The sequence below is a fragment of the Siphateles boraxobius genome, unplaced genomic scaffold (genome assembly GCF_051911475.1).
Source record: "Siphateles boraxobius isolate OS27281-9 unplaced genomic scaffold, OSU_SipBor_1 9, whole genome shotgun sequence".
Classification (NCBI taxonomy): Eukaryota; Metazoa; Chordata; class Actinopteri; order Cypriniformes; family Leuciscidae; genus Siphateles; species Siphateles boraxobius.
Window position 1 is genome coordinate 29,190,001 of NW_027509219.1, and position 12,646 is coordinate 29,202,646.

The 12,646-nt window shown below is 37.3% G+C and overlaps 1 protein-coding gene across 3 annotated transcripts in view; it reads right to left on the reverse strand.

Moving 5' to 3' along the window:
- The window catches only part of jak3 (Janus kinase 3 (a protein tyrosine kinase, leukocyte)), a 32,227-nt gene extending 19,586 nt beyond the window's left edge, over positions 1 to 12,641 (reverse strand). The window contains exons 1-14 of one of the 3 annotated variants that reach the window (XM_077223615.1): positions 12,359 to 12,641; positions 8,575 to 8,784; positions 8,143 to 8,260; positions 7,199 to 7,316; positions 6,834 to 6,979; positions 6,380 to 6,680; positions 4,397 to 4,519; positions 4,045 to 4,202; positions 3,844 to 3,955; positions 2,757 to 2,937; positions 2,357 to 2,481; positions 1,620 to 1,751; positions 778 to 865; positions 428 to 552 (exon numbers count right to left, since the gene is read on the reverse strand). In XM_077223615.1, the coding sequence (XP_077079730.1) occupies positions 428 to 552; positions 778 to 865; positions 1,620 to 1,751; positions 2,357 to 2,481; positions 2,757 to 2,937; positions 3,844 to 3,955; positions 4,045 to 4,202; positions 4,397 to 4,519; positions 6,380 to 6,680; positions 6,834 to 6,979; positions 7,199 to 7,316; positions 8,143 to 8,260; positions 8,575 to 8,761 (1,914 nt within the window). In that variant the 5' untranslated portion in view covers positions 8,762 to 8,784; positions 12,359 to 12,641. Of the gene's footprint in view, positions 1 to 427; positions 553 to 777; positions 866 to 1,619; positions 1,752 to 2,356; positions 2,482 to 2,756; positions 2,938 to 3,780; positions 3,956 to 4,044; positions 4,203 to 4,396; positions 4,520 to 6,373; positions 6,681 to 6,833; positions 6,980 to 7,198; positions 7,317 to 8,142; positions 8,261 to 8,574; positions 8,785 to 12,358 lie in introns of all 3 variants that reach the window. The other 2 variants (XM_077223613.1, XM_077223614.1) reach the window with 2 other exon arrangements.
- Between the last annotated feature and the right edge of the window lie 5 nt (positions 12,642 to 12,646).

Genomic DNA, 12,646 nt, shown 5'->3' on the forward strand with positions numbered 1-12,646 from the left:
ATAATATATGTTTTACTTTATTTTTGATCAGATAAACACAGTGTTGGTAAGTAAGCATAAAAGACTTCTTTTAAAAACATGAAAAAAATCGTATTGAGCCAACATTTTTGAATGGTAGAGTATATTGTATCTTAGATAATAGGGGCTTGTTCTCATATGTACCAATATTAAATGTCTAGCTGAAACCAAAAAGACATTATTTTTATGTTATGGCTGATAAATGGCCAATATTCAAAATCTCCTTACAGATTATTTAACCTAAAAAAGCATAGTTTTCAATGTTTTAAAACTTAATATTCAGTATTGACTGATAAATCAACTAATGCCAACAAATTAAAACTGATAACTGATATGGTCCTGAATATACTGTGGTTCTGTATTTTGTCATTAGTAGCCAGTTTATCATGCATGGATGGATATGTCTCACCAGGAAGTTGAGTGCACAGGCCAGTTGTTTGGCCACGTCTAGTTTCCAGCTGACTGAGACAGACGTGCTCCTCTTCAGATACAGGTCCAGTGCCCCGTGCTTCACAAACTCCTGCACCATGATGTCTGCGGGGGACAGGGAGAACACACTTTAGTCACATGGTTGCATTCACAGGTACTTTAACAGGCAACCAGCATCACCAATGACACTCCAGACCCACTCAAGAGTTCAAGAAGATTTAAAGAGCTGAGGTCATTATACAGACTTTTAATTGCTTTTATAGGTTTTGTCCTCTTGTGTTTAGACTTTGATAAAAGAGTGACTCCTAAGAGTGCTTTTACGTGACTTACTTTTGGATTTGTGCACGCTGATGCCATATACCAGAAGAAGGTGCTTGTGGGAAATTTGACTCATCAAACTGGCCGCCTCAAAAAAAGACTTTAAAACAGAAAAAAAGGCACAATTAAATGGCTGAAAATACAAAATTGCTGTAATTAGGGTTCCTACACATTTTCCATCTCAAAATTCTCATTTTAAGACCATATTTAATATAAATGGTTCTTATTTTCAACATAATATTTGGTATAGTAGTTATCTGTAAATATTATTTGTCAGGTTTTCATTGGTTTTCTTAAAGTGACAACATGCATTTATAAATGATGAGAAGAAACCTAAAACACATTATAACGTAATGTAATCATCAGTTTGATTCTGCAAATGTGGTTTGATTTTGCACAATTACCAAACAGCAAAGTGCAACCTGAGTGAAGTTCAAAAGAGACTCACTCATGGTAAAGACACATTTTGCGTAATGAAAATGTTGTGTTTGACAATCATTAAATGATCACTAAACTTTTTCCATGAAAACACACTGCATGTTTGATACACTTATCTTTAGAAATTCTTAATTTTGTATTTTAGAAAATATATAATAATCTGAAAACACAATTTTTTTTTATCATACTCTTTCTTTTTTCCATACTTCTCCAAAAGAGTTCATTCGAAAATCTGAAGCTTATTTCCAAGGCAAGTTGAAACTATGGTACACACACAAAACGTCATGGATTGTCAATTAATGGAAAAGGCAACATTCTCTATGACAAAGTGCATATTCGAGTAAGAGTTTAATAGGAAATTGTCTTTTAATTGCAAACAACCATGCTCCGCAAATGTTCCAAGAATGAAAACACACCTCCCAGCAGTTTTTATGATTTGCATCTAGGACCTTCAGAAGCACCTCCGTGGAGTGTGTCACTCCGTCCCGCTGGTCTGTCTTACCGCCTCTAAAGATATGCGTGAAGGAACCTTGGCCTAAGCTTTCCCTCTGTTCAAAGAAAAGGAAGGAGCTTGACTTGAGTTATATTGAGGTTAGACATTTTGTTGTTAAAATTCATCTTTTGACCTCCCTAAAATCAAACACTTTCAGTCAATTTTGAAAATACAAAATAACAAAGATAAATTTAAACTGCCCCTATTATGCTTTTTCAAATATAACCTTTCACACAGTGAGGCCTGGAAAACCATGGTTTGTCGACATGTAGTGAAGATGCTGGTTGCAGCACTGCGAATTCACTTTTCATGCATTTCAAAATGTTTCCGACACAGGCTGTAAGCGATAGACCAATCACAACAGAATGGGCCGTCTGACCAATAAGAGGAGAGTGGGCTTGAGCAAAGGAGGGGCTTAGTGAGACTGAATCTTCGAACAAACCATTTTAAAGTGTTTTTTGACCTTGGATGCATGCAAACCTATAATTGTAGGAGACCTCCAAATCCAAAACAAAACCAGGAACCCTTAAAATATCATAATAGGGGCACTTAAAAAAAATACAAAAACATATTTTTAATGCCCTCAAACGAGTGGTGATGCCTTTGAAAAAACATTCATGAAAATTTATTTAAACCCTCTATAAATTTGTATAAATGTACCCAGGTGAGGTCGTCGTGTTTAATCATGTGGAACTGCATGTGGCTTGGGTTTTGTCTCTGTAACATGGGGGAACTGGGCATCTCAGCCATACTGCTGTTACGAACAATGATGATGTTGGTAAGTTCTGCAGAGAAGACAAGAAATAGCACATAACAAATCCTTGAAATATATATCAATATTCTGGTGAAGTTACTTTATTATTTATTTCAAATTATTTATTTGGATTATTTATTTGATTAAATATTATATGTAGAAAAAATATGTAGCTTATGTAAAAACAAATAAACAAAAAAAAAAACGAATTAAATTCCATTTAAATTCCAAATAACTCCTGCTTTCTAACTTTTGTAAAAGATAAACACAAAGCACAAAAGCAAGTATTTCACAGAAATGTTCTACCTTTTGGTCTGGGTGGGCAGCACTTGCCCAGGGTGACGGGGATGTCTGACATGAGAAGTGTACTGTGCTGATAAAAGTCTGTGAGCTGTCTTAGACTGCAGAATGAGCTGTGGACCCCAGCCAGGCTGAACCTCTCATTTTTCTCTATCAGACAGTCCTTGTAATCCATCCCCAGAGGAGTCTGGTGGAACATCCAGAAGTTAAGAAATATATCACTGGAGTTTAGTCATTAACAATGCAGCTAATTTGTATAATTAAAATAAGGTTATGCTGGAGTTGTTTTAAAATTCACATTATAATAATACTAAGGAGCATTGTTTGGGAAAGTTACTTTTAAAAGGTAATTAATTACATTTAGTTACTTTTTTATGGAAAGTAATGTGCTACATTACTTTTTCTCACCGGGTTGAGGCATGCTCTTTTTCTAGGTTTTTTATTTTATTTTTATTGTTTTACTGTAATGCAGCAATGCATTCAACAACATTACTTAGATAACACACCATTGTTTTCTTTTAAAAACACATTTTGAATATTATTATATTCTGCCCACTTAGAATATTTCCTAACCCCTAGAGCTATGTATGCTGTACAATATATATCTTCACATAATGGATAATAATGCCTACTGTATAACTCATTTTATTGAATTCTTTTCTTTATTCTTTTCTTTTAGTTGTTTTGTACTTTTTGCCTGTTCCTGCGCACACATGAGTGTCCATGTCTAAGTGACTACGTTATGGAGAAGAGAGAATTTTAATTCAGTTGTTTAAAAAATGTTTCAGCAAGTTAATTAAAATTAAAAGTAATGTGCATTACTTAAATAAAAGCAACTCAAATATTAATGTGTAAATGTATTAAGTATTGCATTACTTAACTCATTACATCAAAAAAATAAATCTAATTAATAATGCATGTTACCCCAACACTGCAAAGGAGTGATAAATAAAATGTAGTTCTTCATAATTCCGATATAAACTCATTTGAAGCTTAGAGTTATGAGTCATGCGCTCTTTTAGTTACTTACTGTTAGTGAAAACCCAATGCTTGGTGCTTTATAATGTTTGTATGTGTCCAGCAAATCTGGTACCTGTATGCAAACAGTGAGGAAGTACTTGTCAAAGTCCTTGGGACTGTGACGTAACAGGAACATCCCATTTTTGGCTCCAGCTTTCTTAAGCTTGTGCACTGCAAATTCTGACCTTTAGAAAACACAACAAAAACTCTGCTTATAATTTAGCTATATCCTTTCTAATTTTACCAAATGGGTATATATGAAATTGTGTAGTACGTGATCGGGCCGTGGCAGTAATTCTGTATGTCCTCCAGTAAGCTTGGTGGGGCCACCTCTGCGCAGAAATAGTGAGTCGAATCTGTAGTCAGCCTAAAATATCCGTCAACCAGAGATACAAAGGAAAGAGCCTCAGTAAGGGTGTGAAACTCAGCCTCCTGTTGGTGGAAAGAGAAACAAAATAATAATAAAAAAATTGTATATGAATGGCAATGTAATGTAGAATTCAACATAAAGAACTTTGTAAATCGCAAGTTACAATTTATTATACTTTCATAAACCTTGGTTAATCTAAATGGTGGATGAATTACTGAAAAAAAATGAACTTAATAAATAAATGCAATGCCACTACCATGCACTGGTCGTCCTGGCGTGTGAGGGTGACCACCCTTCCTTCTAGGGGCATCTGCTCTTGACAAAGACGCTTAATACTAATGTCTGTGATCTGTGGGAAATCACAGAACGTCTGCCATTCCTGTGAAGGAAATAATAAATAAAAATAAATAACAGAGTGCAAGTCTATACTGTGTATACATACCGTTTAAATGTTTGGAGCTGGTACATATATTTTTAAAGGCTCATCAAGGCTACATTTATTTGATGAGAAATAAATACAGTAAAATTTTTGATATTGTGAAATATTATTTAAAATCAATATTTTCTATTTTAATATATTGTAAAATGTGATTTATTCATGTGACGCAAAGCTGAATTTTCAGCATCATTACTCCAGTCTTCAGTGTCACATGATGCTTGAGAAATCATTCTAATATGATGTTTTGCTGTACAAGAAACATTTCTGATTATTATCAATGTTGAAAACAGTTGTGCTACTTAATATTTTTGTAGAAACTGTTACATTTTTCTTTGATTAATAGGAAGTTTTTATTCTTTTGTAACATTATAAATGTCTGTAACTCTTGTCCACTTTTGATCAATTTAATGCATCCACGTTGAATAAAAGTATAAAATGAAATAAAATTAATCAAAATTAATGAAATAAAATGAAACAAATAATGTAGTTTTATAGATATAGATTTATGAAGAGTTAACACAAGTCTCTTGTACTTCACTGACTAGTGGATTGTACATTCTTGGAAGCGTGACAATTAGTTTAAATAAGCAAGATCATGTTTAATTAATTGAGATTCTCATTTCTTTTTAATTAAATTAATTCTTCCAATTAAACATTTTTGATATTTACGTAATTATTTATATTTATACAATAGAGGTAGAGGGAAAAATCGATTCTTAGATGCATCGTGATCCGGACGTGGACGATTCTGAATCGATTTTCAAATATATATATATATATATTTATAATAACGTAATATTGACGAACGCAAAAGAAGGAACTCTGAAGCGCGGGAGTGCAGTGCCTGTGTCTGTGGCGTGTGCACATAACAGAGACGCGATGGTTGAGCGCGAAATCCAAACACCCTCCTCGTTAAAAGCTGATGTGTGAAAATATTTTGGCTTCTATGAAGTTGAAGGGGGAAAGGAGCTGGACAAGAGCCACACTAGTTGTAAGCTTTGTAGAATAAAACTAAAATATTTCGGAAACACGACAAATATGAGAAGCCATATGACACGTTTCCACCCAGAGGAGGAAAAACACTTGGCTGTACAGGTCGTTGTTATATTATTAATTTACTACAAGTATGCTGCTACTTCAGGCACACATTTATTTTCGTGTTGGTTCTTTGCAATGTTAATCAAATATATTGCACATTAATTCTTTATGGGTCATTACTTTGTACTTTTAAAGCAAAGTATTTATATTCACACACACACACACACACACACACACACACACACACACACACACAAAGATTCAGATAATCGATAAAGCATCGAATCGCAGCCCTCTGAATCGTAATCGAATCGAATCGTGAGGTGCCTAGAGATTCCCACCCCATTTATACAACCGGTTAACTCTGGTATAGGTGGCGACAAGAGACTGCATGAGTACTTTCAGGAACTAATCTATTGGCTTTATGGGGGAGTCATTGAATCATTCACTTAACCGATTTGTTAAAAACACTCATTCATTCATGAACAAATCAAGAGGCTGTGTTTATGAGTGACTTAATTAATCATTCACTCAGCAGTGTCTTCAAAAACACTGATTCGCCCTACTGTGTTTTGTCCATTCCACTGTGGCTTTGTTAGGAACTATTTTCTTTGGTGGAGCAAAATTAGTCAAAGTAAATGGCAATATTTTATCTAAAAATGTAAGTTACTCAAAATGAACCTCTTGTTTATTGAACTTTTGTATTACAACATCATCACACCGGGAAATATACTGTCTAAATATCACCACGGCTACTCCTACCTGGCTGTCCGTGGTCTGTATCTGAATCCCTCCCTCTCCAGACACCTGAACGGCTCTGACCCTCTGCTGCTCGCTTTGCTCTAACCATCCAGAGTAATGCAGAGTGAAGCTTTCTGTACCATAAGCCGGCTCCACCACACTCAGCTCCATCAGATACTTGAGTTTCAGGCTGCGTTCTCCAGCTGAGCATCTGCCAAGCTTCTTTAAGAAGCGCTTCAGGGTTTTGCGGATCTGATACCTCGCTAGGCGACTCATGCTCTGTATATCTTGTCTGTGAGTCTCTGGGAGGCAGGACTTGTAGCTGGAATAGGATTTTTTTTTACCATGGTTAATGCAGCTTAAACACTTAAATTATGTTGAATGAACAGAAAATCTCTGCGTAGTTCATCATCATAGTTTTATCCATCAATTTATTGGAGACTTGTTGTAACAAGTTTCTCATGTTGTAACATACCTTGTTGTATTGCAGATCTCACCAAGGCTCTGGTTCCTCTCTTTGGCCATACGCCACAGATCTAGTACTGCCATACCCAAACATTCCTGCTGCAAACTCAAAGCAGGAGAAATCCCGCCACACCCAGACACAAAATCACTGCGGGACTGAAACAGGGAGACGGTACAGTCAGAGGGGAAGGAAAAGGGAAGGTCAGCATTTTAATGCCAGCTTTTTATTTATTAAATTTTTGTACATATCGATACATTATCAGGATAGAGGCACATAATACTGGGTGTACATTTCACATTCACATATGGGTTTTAAAATAACATTCAATTGCCTTTTGAGAAGGCAATGATAAATTATTGTGCTATACTGTATACCTGAGCAAAAAGATAATCAATGACGCAGTAGTCCAGAGCAGCACAGATTCGTCCTCTGCTGAGACTAAAGCGGTACGATGCTCTGGACCCTTGACCGAACCAGCTTGAGAAGAAAAATCTTTAACACACAGAGAAAAGCTTTACAATCACACAAACAGATTATCTCCTAAAACACACTTTTCACTCTCTCACTGTTTAATTTGTCCATCAATCAATGTTATTATTTATATGTTTTCCCTTTTCATTTAAATTTTTGCTATTAAGTTTTTTGAAGTTTTCATCTGATTATTTTACTTTATTTCAGGTATTTTGATTAGTTAGTTTTAGTTTTAGTACCAAAACAACACTGCAAGCAATGGCCAACAATGCATTTCAGTGCATCACAGAAGAATTCTGTAATTTTTTATGTAGGCTGTCAATGGAGAAACAGAAATCTCTCAGATTTCATAAAAAATATTTTCATTTGTGTTCTGAAGATGAACAAAAGTCTTACTTGACATGAGGGTGAGTAAATGATGACAGAATTAATTTTTTTTGGGAGAACTACCCCAGTAACTTCAAGTATGCTTTTCACAGACACTATTGTCTTCTTGGTAACCAAACATTTTTGTTTGTGATGGAAATGACACCACAAATAAGGGTGTGTAAACATCAACATAAATCATTTTCAAACCATAAATATTTACATTTTTGTTTAGTTGTTTTAATGATTATTACTCTTTCATTTATTGTTTAAAACATAATAGTATTTCTATGACAAATGTATAGATTAAAATCTGGGTCAGGGAGAAGGTTAAAACAATATAATCTTTTCATAACAGGCATCTGCAAATTAAATTTAAACGAATGGCGTGAATAGGCTAGTTAAATAAGGAAACACCCAAATATTCAGTAAGAGTAAGCTATTTATAAATAAAATATAATTATTGCAGCAGTTTCTATACCTCACTCTGTAGTGAACTTTGATGGTGTCCTCACACTTAAATACATGAGTTGGTGGATACCAGTATGAAAGATCTTCTGATGCCAGAGCAAACAGGTTGTGGAACACAGGAAGAATTCCTAAAAATATAAATATTCAATTGAGGTTATTGTAATATTGTTGGTGCACAACTAATTTAAAATTTAATTATAAGATTACACATGCGCAGATTGTTGCTTAAAGTGTAACTTATGCTTTAGTCATACTGAATCATCTAATAAATAAATAAAGGTTATCATTAGCAACACCTCTGCAACATTTTTTAAAAAGCTTTGTAGATGTTATAAGGGAAGCAGATAAAAAAGTGAAAAGAGTATATACTTAAAAACAGAAGCTTTTGACCTTTAAAAAACAGGCATCATTATGATCATCGTAAACATGTTGAAAATCTTACCGCTGGCTTTTGCAGCGAGCATACACACACTTTCAGCTGTGATGTGTATGGTGGGGACAGTAAAAGTGGTCTCTGAATTTAAGCAGGGGCTGTAGTACAGATGCACCTGCAGGACAGAGTCACAGCTGGACTTCTGACTGCTGGCCCTTTCGCTCTTCATCAAGGGCACCTCCTCCTCTTCACTCATGGTGTTCTCACCAAAGCAATCTCCTGATTGGACGAAAAGAAGAAGAAGAAGAGATAGAATATTTTTTTCTCAACAGATGCAGGTGTTTATTGACTGTTCTTTCTTTCCAAAACAGTGCATGTAACTCAAATTAGGATGTTATTAAAATAAGACTAATGGTTATTTATGACAGAAAGTTAATTATTCTGATGTTAGAGGCAATTAAAAAAAGTGATAAAATAAGATAAATAAACCTGCATGTTCTGTTTGGGGCTTTTTGAAGCTTTTTCAACTTTTACAAGAATAACATTGTTAAGGTATTAAAGTGCCCTTTTTATGCTTTTTAAATATTACCTTTCACACAGTGTAATATAGCTGTTTGTGGATGGTTTTAAAGATCAAAGTACACAACAAATAAAGCTATTGTCTCCTAAAAGAAAGAATCAATTCTGAACTGCCTGTAATGAGTCATCAGGAATTCCAGTCTCACTTCTTTTTACATATATACATAGCAATGTAACACATTTGCATAATTCCAGCCTATGGTCTTCATTGACTGCCCGTGAACAACGTCTTCTTTGACCCGCCCTCAAACACTGTAGTTGTTCAGTAGCGGAGGCCTGGAAGTGTTTGGTCTGTTGTCAACATAAAGAGGCTGTTTTGCGTGCTGCAAATTCACTTCATGTACTTCCAAAGGATGGCTCACGAAAACACGTTGCCATTGTTTGTATCACTGTGTATCGAGTGCTAAGGAAATTTAGATATAGTAATAGACAATTAGTTTCAGACCCACACTTTAAGCGGTAGACCAATTACAACAGACTGGGCTGTCTGGCCAATCAGAGGAGAGGAAGCCAATCACAACAGACTTGGCCCTTTGACCAATCAGAGCAGAGTAGACCAATCACAACAGACTCGGCCCTTTGACTAATCAAAACAGAGTAGACCAATCACAACAGACTGGGCCGTCTGACCAATCAGAGCAGAAGAGGCCAATCACAACAGACTGGGCCATCTGACCAATCAGAGCAGAGTAGACCAATCACAACAGACTGGGCTGTCTGACCAATTAAAACACAGTAAACCAATCACAACAGACTGGGCCGTTTGAACAATCAAAACAGAGTCGGCCAATCACAACAGACTGGGCCGTCTGACTGATCAAAGCAGAGTAGGCCAATCACAACAGACTGGGCCGTCTGACCAATCAAAACAGAGTAGACCAATCACAACAGACTGGGCCGTCTGACCGATCATAGCAGAGCAGACCAATCACAACAGACTCTGCCCTTTGACTAATCAAAACAGAGTAGACCAATCACAACAGACTGGGCCGCCTAACCAATCAGAGCAGAAGAGGCCAATCACAACAGACTGGGCCATCTGACCAATCAGAGCAGAGTAGACCAATCACAACAGACTGGGCTGTCTGACCAATTAAAACACAGTAAACCAATCACAACAGACTGGGCCGTCTGACTGATCAAAGCAGAGTAGACCAATCACAACAGACTGGGCCGTCTGACCAATCAAAGCAGAGTAGGCGAATCACAACAGACTGGGCCGTCTGACCGATCAAAGCAGAGTAGGCCAATCACAACAGACTGGGCCGTCTGACCGATCAAAGCAGAGTAGGCCAATCACAGCAGACTGGGCTGTCTGACCAATTAAAACACAGTAAACCAATCACAACAGACTGGGCCATTTGACCAATCAAAACAGAGTAGGCCAATCACAACAGACTGGGCAGTCTGACCAATCACTCAGAGCAGAGTAGACCAATCACAACAGACTGGGCTGCCCGACCAATTAAAACACAGTAAACCAATCACAACAGACTGGGCCGTTTGACCAATCAAAACAGAGTAGGCCAATCACAACAGACTGGGTCGTCTGACTAATCAGAGCAGAGGAGGCCAATCACAACAGACCGGGCCGTCTGACCAATCAATCAGAACAGAGTAGGCCAAACACAACAGACTGGGCCGTCTGACCGATCAAAGCAGAGTAGGCCAATCACAACAGACTGGGCCGTCTGACCAATCAATCAGAGCAGAGGAGGCCAATCACAACAGACTGGGCCGTCTGACCGATCAAAGCAGAGTAGGCCAATCACAACAGACTGGGCCGTCTGACCGATCAAAGCAGAGTAGGCCAATCAGCAGACTGGGCCGTCTGACTAATCAGAGCAGAGTAGGCCAATCACAACAGACTGGGCTGTCTGACCAATTAAAACACAGTAAACCAATCACAACAGACTGGGCCATTTGACCAATCAAAACAGAGTAGGCCAATCACAACAGACTGGGCAGTCTGACCAATCAATCAGAGCAGAGTAGCCCAATCAAAACAGGCTGGGCCGTCTGACCAATCAATCAGAGTAGGCCAATCACAACAGACTGGGCTGCCTGACCAATTAAAACACAGTAAACCAATCACAACAGACTGGGCCTTTTGACCAATCAAAACAGAGTAGGCCAATCACAACAGACTGGGCCGTCTGACCGATCAAAGCAGAGTAGGCCAATCACAACAGACTGGGCCGTCTGACCGATCAGAGCAGAGTAGGCCAATCACAACAGACTGGGCCGTCTGACCAATCAATAGGGGTATGCCAATCACAACAGACTGGGCTGTCTGACCAATTGAAACACAGTAAACCAATCACAACAGACTGGGCCGTTTGACCAATCAAAACAGAGTAGGCCAATCACAACAGACTGGGTCGTCTGACTAATCAGAGCAGAGGAGGCCAATCACAACAGACTGGGCCGTCTGACCAATCAATCAGAGCAGAGTAGGCCAATCACAACAGACTGGGGCGCCTGACTAATCAGAGCAGAGAAGACCAATCACAACAGACTGGGCCGTCTGACCAATCAGACAATGTTTTTTACCCCAAACTGAAGCAACGTTGCTATTTTTGATAACGTTGTGTTTTAGAAAAGTATATACCTTTTGGCATTTAACGGAGGGTTAAATTTCAACAATATCTTTAGGCTTTAAGTCAAAGGAACATATTAAAAGGTAAATTTGAAAGGCCAGATTTGCAATTATTATTATAATTTTTAGACACAAATCATTGGGGTCTTCAAGATCTCAAACATAAATACAATTAAGCCCATTTTAAGAGAACTTGAGGCCTACTGTAAATTGACGTTGACATTGTACTGTAAAGCAGTGGGTTATTGTTAACACCAGTTCTTGGAACCATGGTGGTCATACCCATGATAAAAGTGAGCTCATCGTTTCTCAAGTTGACGATCTGTACTTTCCGTAACAAATTAATTCATGGGTATTTTCCATGAGCTTTACCATATTAAAGCCACAAACAGTAAAGGATTTGATATATTAAGGATTTTAAGTTAAGGTTAGGAAACACGAGTTTGGTTTGTATAATGTTATTTGCTTTTAAATATTAGTTACACATCCTGTTACAAAAATCTATTCATTATCCAATAACAATAATACATACAAGCAAACATGATATTACGCCACACTCCAAAAACATATATTTCATTAGTCACATGACTTCCGCTGGCATATTCTTTGAAATAGTAAAGTTACAAGTTGTTTTTCCATATTACGATTCTAATAAAGACAACTCAGAGGTGTTACCTTATTTAAGAAGAAACATTGAAGATTTGTTCATGTTGATGTGATGAGCTGCGTAAATATAACTCGGGCTTTGCTGTTGTGAGTCTCTGGTGGGAGGGATCAAATGAGACTCGTTTCCGGCAAGAGACAAACCACAAAAGCACCTCATTTCCTGACTGTTTTAGCAAGATCGGTCGGCCTCATCGGACTTCTCAGTTTCTAGACCTGTGATCAGGCCATAAATTGACAACAGTCCCCCCCTTGTATATTATGAAGTACAAGAATAGTGTATTTATAACAGTGTGAGAG